At 40.4% G+C, this 5,484-nt stretch overlaps 1 protein-coding gene across 1 annotated transcript in view; it reads right to left on the minus strand.

Moving 5' to 3' along the window:
- The window catches only part of LOC110314614 (solute carrier organic anion transporter family member 1A5), a gene marked incomplete at its 5' end in the record, with an annotated part of 26,520 nt that extends 21,898 nt beyond the window's left edge, over positions 1 to 4,622 (minus strand). Inside the window, 2 exons of the mRNA XM_021188878.1 lie at positions 859 to 1,005; positions 4,438 to 4,622. Coding sequence (XP_021044537.1) covers positions 859 to 1,005; positions 4,438 to 4,622 — 332 coding nt within the window. The remainder of the gene's footprint in view (positions 1 to 858; positions 1,006 to 4,437) is intronic.
- Positions 4,623 to 5,484: the final 862 nt, after the last annotated feature.

Consider the following 5,484-nt stretch of genomic DNA (forward strand, 5'->3'; position numbering starts at 1 on the left):
AAAAAAAGAAAAAAAAAAGGTGATCACTAAGTTGGCTATTGCCAGTATGGGAGATGCATACGATGAGAGATTATAAAGAATAAAATAGTACCATTAACCCTATAGGGAAGCAGGGTACAGAACATAGCAATAAAAGAGAGCAACTGGGAAATAAGAAACCAGTTTGTATGGTGAACATGATAGACAGGCGTGATTAAAACAATGTTTGGTAAGGCTTATGCTTCCAGAATGTTTCTGAGAACATGACAAGAGAAACACAGCAGGGGCAGGCAGTTGGCTTAGCAGGAAAGGGCTCCTTTCCACCAAACCTGAGCCCCAAACAGCAGTTTAATCCCCAGGCTAACTCCTAAAAGAAAAGCTGGTTTCTGACTCCCACATGCAAAACACACACACAGACACACACACACACACACACACACACAGTAAAAAATGTAAAATTATATTTTAAAATACTACATACACAAAATGGCCAATGATGAAATTGCAATAACTTATAGATGAAGACCTAAAAGCAGCAAAAATAGGAAAAACAAAAACACAAACAAAAAAAACCAATTGAATCAAGAACATTTTCCAGGAAATATTGGAGAATCTGTTAATAGTTTAGAGACAATGTGGTGGCATCAGAGGACTGTAAGGTCAGCAGATCTGAGGCTCTCCAGCAGTGAGAAGCAGACGTGTGAAAGCCATGTCTGGAGCTACTGGTCAACCCCTCATTGAACAATATCATGATCTACAAAGCCATAGCACTCTGCTCACCCTCTGGAGACCACCAAGACTCCAAATCAACAACCAATCTCCACACTCCAAGGACTTGCTTTGCTAAAAATGATCCCAAGTCTGATTTTTCAAACTTACCAATGTATAAAGGAGAGTTTTCAGATTTGGCGAAATCTTCTATGTAGGAAATACCCAAGGGCATGATGGGAGTTTCACCAATTCCACGTATGATGTTTCCTACCAGTACATATATCCACATTAATGATTTCATTTCTTTCACACACTCTGCGTTAAAACAAGAGAAAAATATGTGTACATTTTGACAGTCAACTATTATTGACAATTTAAATTTTTCTGCAAATATTTCTCTGGTTACAGGCCATGACCATTCAGCATATTACTATGCTGGTTGTGACTTAATGAGTCACCCCTACTGTGTAATTTGAAAGATTTCTAACCAATGAAGTGTAAATGCTGTGGTGGAGCCAATTCCCACTCAGGGAAAGATAGAAACCTCTTCCCAATTCAGCATTTAGTGGCAACACATTGGTTGGGAGTATTTACACCATAGAAATAGGCCAACAGTAAAAAAAAAGACATTCCCTCACCTCCGGGAACTGAGTTTTCTACCAACCAGGGAACCCAGTCAGTTAATATGTACACTGTCTCATTCCTCCACAACTCTGAGAAAGAAAAAATAAGCAAGTGTGTGTGTGTGTGTGTGTGTGTGTGTGTGTGTGTGTGTGTGTGTGTGTTGATTCTTGTTGTATTTACAGAACTCAGATCAAAGTTTGATGAAAGTTTGGATTCCCTGCAGCCTCAATTACTTTGTAGAATCTAAAGATTTTAACTTCTTAGTAAACATATTTTTATATAGAGTCCATCATTTAAAATCAAGCAAATATTCCCACCAGTTAGAGTAGCAGATGATCAGTGGAATAACAAAAAATAGGCCAAAGAGAATTGAAAGGCAAAAGGAGAAACCTGTGAAGGTTTCCATGCACTTCCCAAGTTTGTTCAAAGCTAAATGATTTGACACAGCTAAATGATCTGTAGCATCATGCTTTCAGAGAAGTGGAGGACAATGTCTTAAGTACAACTGGGCCATGATGTCTAACTTTTATCCTTTCCTAGTTCAGTAAAATCAATTTCTATCTCTAGGTATTCAGATTCTTATCTTTGATAATCAAGATGGTTTCTGTCTAGAGATCACAGGGAGAGGACTAACCCTCTTCTAAGTTAAAACAGAAAGCATAAGGTACTGCAAGAATCAAGGGCTTTTCTGGGGCTCTTCACTTGGGAGGAATCTCAATTCACGAACTGCAATGAAAGAAGTATAAGGGGAGCTTTTCAAAAATCGGACCAAGAGGTGCAAAGGCCAGCATAGTGGTTACTGTCTAATCAGGAGGTGAGAATGGTAGCATGCAGGTCACTGATTTATGTTGCTATGCTTATGAGGTTCCTGTGGCTCAGAGCTTCAGACATGGCTGTTCTTTGACTCTCAAGTTATTTTGATCTCCACAGATATCCTGAGGATAGAGACAGTACAAGCCATGGAGACTACTGCAATTTCTATGACATGAATCCAGCATAAAATGGAGATGTTCTAGCCTGAGGTGATTCTGCTGAGTCACCTCCAAACTACATGTTTAGGAAATGTGTTGGGTCTTTTACAATGTGATTTTTAAAAACATTTTGTAAAGTGGATATGTAAATGTGCGCACCTTCATGAGTGTATGTGCATCACAGGTGTGCAGGTGCCCTGGAGGGCCAGAAGAGGGCACTCAATTCCCCAGGACTAGACTTATAGGGGCTTGTGAGCACCGTGATGCTAGCGCTAGAACCAAAGCAGGCCCTTTGTGTAAATACTGTTGTGGTTTGAGTGGAAATGCACCACCCACCCCCCAAGAAGCTCTAGTATTAAATTCTTAGTCTCCAGCTGATGGTGCTGTTTGGGGAGGTTTAGGAAGAATGCCAGTGGAGACAGACTTTAAGAGCTGAAAGCCTCACTCTACTTCCAGATTGCTCTATCTCTGCCCCATGCTAGAGTTGAGATGTGAGCTCTGAGCTTCCTGTTCTTCCTACCAGGCCTCCCTGCTATGATTGCTTCTTGTTCCTCTAGAATGTTAATGGGTCAACTAAGACCATCAGAAATATCAGATATTTAAAATGATTCATAACAGTAGCAAAATTATACTTATGGAGTAGAAACAAAAATATTTTATGGGTTGGGGTCACTACAACGTGGGGAGCTGTATTAAAGGGTTGCAGAATTATGAAGGTTGAGAACCACTGATCTAGAACTATAAACACAAATGAACTCCTCCATAAATAAATTCCTTTCATCGTGGTATCTATCAGAGTAAAAGAGAAGCAACTAATATATGCAGTACATTTACACAGCATCTCACTGTGCCTGTGAGGGCATGTCTAGAGACAGGCCATCTTGGCTCTGGCATAATCAATGGGCTAATTTGTTGATGCAGCCATGAGACTTACATTATTGAGCAGTACTGAAAGGTAAGAGGTGGACCTATTTGGAGGAAGTTGGTCATGGGAGTTCCATGTCCACAGAGATTTTATCTCACCACTTCCTGTATCTTGTACTCTATTCTTCCTGCCCACCAAGAAGTAAAGACCAGTGTCAGCCAATGTTCATGCCACCACAATACTCTGTCCATAAACATGGTATCGAGTGACCACAAGATGAACCCTCTGAAACTGTGAGGGAAAATAAAAATTTCCTCCCTTGAGTTCTTCCCTTAGATTTTAGCTGTGGTAATAACAAGGTAACTAATTCAGCACATGAGTGGTCTTGAGCTAGTATCACAGGGTCTGGGACCAGGGGAAGTAAGGGAAGCACGGCAGTTTGGTTGAGCTGCAAAGTTATGTCTCTGTTAACAAGGGAAAAGGAGATTTAAAGGCAAATCCTGGGTAATGAAGGAATTCTGAGCTATGACTTATGTGCCCCTTGGTACATAGCACAGATCCAGAGATGCTTCTTTCCTTCTTTCTGGTTGTATTTCCTATTTGTATAATCACTGTGACGGATAACTTTTGACAAGTTGACACACATTTAGACATACCCAAGAAGAAGAAATCTAATTTGAATAATATGAACCCTCTATCATATTGCCCTGTGGGTGTGTCTATGATGTATTTTTCTTGTTGGCTAAGTAATGTGATATAGCCTAGAGTACCGTGGGTGGTAAGACCCCTGGGCAGATGAGCCTAAGTTGTATAATAGAGGTAGCTGAGTCAGCCAGAGGAGCAAGCCAGGATGTAGCATGCCTCAGTGGTCCCTGCTTTGTCTGTAACTGCAGGTTCCTACCTTAGCTTCTCTCGTGGTGGGCTATAATTGGTAAGGTAAATAAACCCTTTCCTCCCTGAGTTGCTTTTAGTCAGTGTTTTATTAAGGCAACAAAAAGCTAAATAGATCACATCACATCACATGTCTAAATGTATCCTTCTACATTATTTTTCCTTGGGATACTAACTCTACAATGTTGCCTAAGAAACAAAGGAGTCTTTAATAAGTATATTCAAACTAAGGAGGAAAAGTAGTTTAGGTTATTAGGCATCTCCCTTCTCTGAAGGAGGAAATAAATTTTGTTCATTTGTCTTAAATGTCTACCAAAACCAGTATTAAAGCCCTTCATCAAAGAGCATTCTGTGGCCAAGTGTCTTAGCAGAAAGCAACGAGAAGAATGAGTTAACCTGTTGGGTCTTGTGTTGGCTTTAAGGTCTGGGATCTGTTTTCCACACACAAGAAGCTGTTTGAGGACAAGTTGCTTGTAGGTGAAATCGTTGTTTCATATTCGTATCTGTGTGGACAAAGGAAACATTCACTGTGAGGTGTCAAGTGCAAAGAGAGCATCTGCAGAATAGTGATTCCTGCTTCCCTGAAAACAGGGCATTGAGAGCCAGTAAGGACATTTCCACAGCTGTCAGTCTAGTCATCATGAATCCTGTGGAGTGACAATGGAGATGATGAAGCAGGTAAAGCACTTGCTGCACAAGACTTATGACCTGAGTTCAGTCCCTGAAACCCCCATGGAAGTAGAAGGAGAGGAATGACTATATAATGTTGTCCTCTCATATACGCATGCATACACACATATGCAAACATACAAATACAAGCACATGCATACAGACACACAGATAGATAGACAATAGATAGCAGATAGATAGATAGATAGACAGATAGATAGATAGATAGATAGATAGATAGATAGATAGATAGATAGATAGATAGATGAAATCTTTATCATTAGGCTGGAAATGTAGCTCTGTTTTAAGCTCCAGAATTGCATGAACTGGGTGTTGTGGTCCATGACCATTACTGAAGCAATTGAGAGGTGGAGATAAGAGATTCAGAAGTTCAAAGTCACCCTCAGCTACATAACAAGTTTGAGGGCAGCCCAGGTTTCCTGGGAGACTGTTCCCCACCCCACCCCACCCCCCAAAAACCTAAAACATCTAAATAAAGCTAAGCAACCAGTTTTGTCAAAAGAGATTTAAAATCACCAAAAATGTATCCCTACTTACACTTGCCTCTCAAGTCTCTATATGAAAGTAAACTAACTTTCAGATTCTCTAATATCAACTTTCTGTGCTTTCTATATGACTATTCCTAGAAATAATTGGTGTTTAAAAAAAAAAAGCAGCGGTTCACCTAGGGAACAGAGTGGGCAGACACCCCCATGGTCACTAGAGGACTGCCCACGCGATCTTAGGATCACCGGTGAGTGGAACACAACATCT

Source organism: Mus pahari, unplaced genomic scaffold (genome assembly GCF_900095145.1).
Source record: "Mus pahari unplaced genomic scaffold, PAHARI_EIJ_v1.1 scaffold_8541_1, whole genome shotgun sequence".
NCBI lineage: Eukaryota > Metazoa > Chordata > Mammalia > Rodentia > Muridae > Mus > Mus pahari.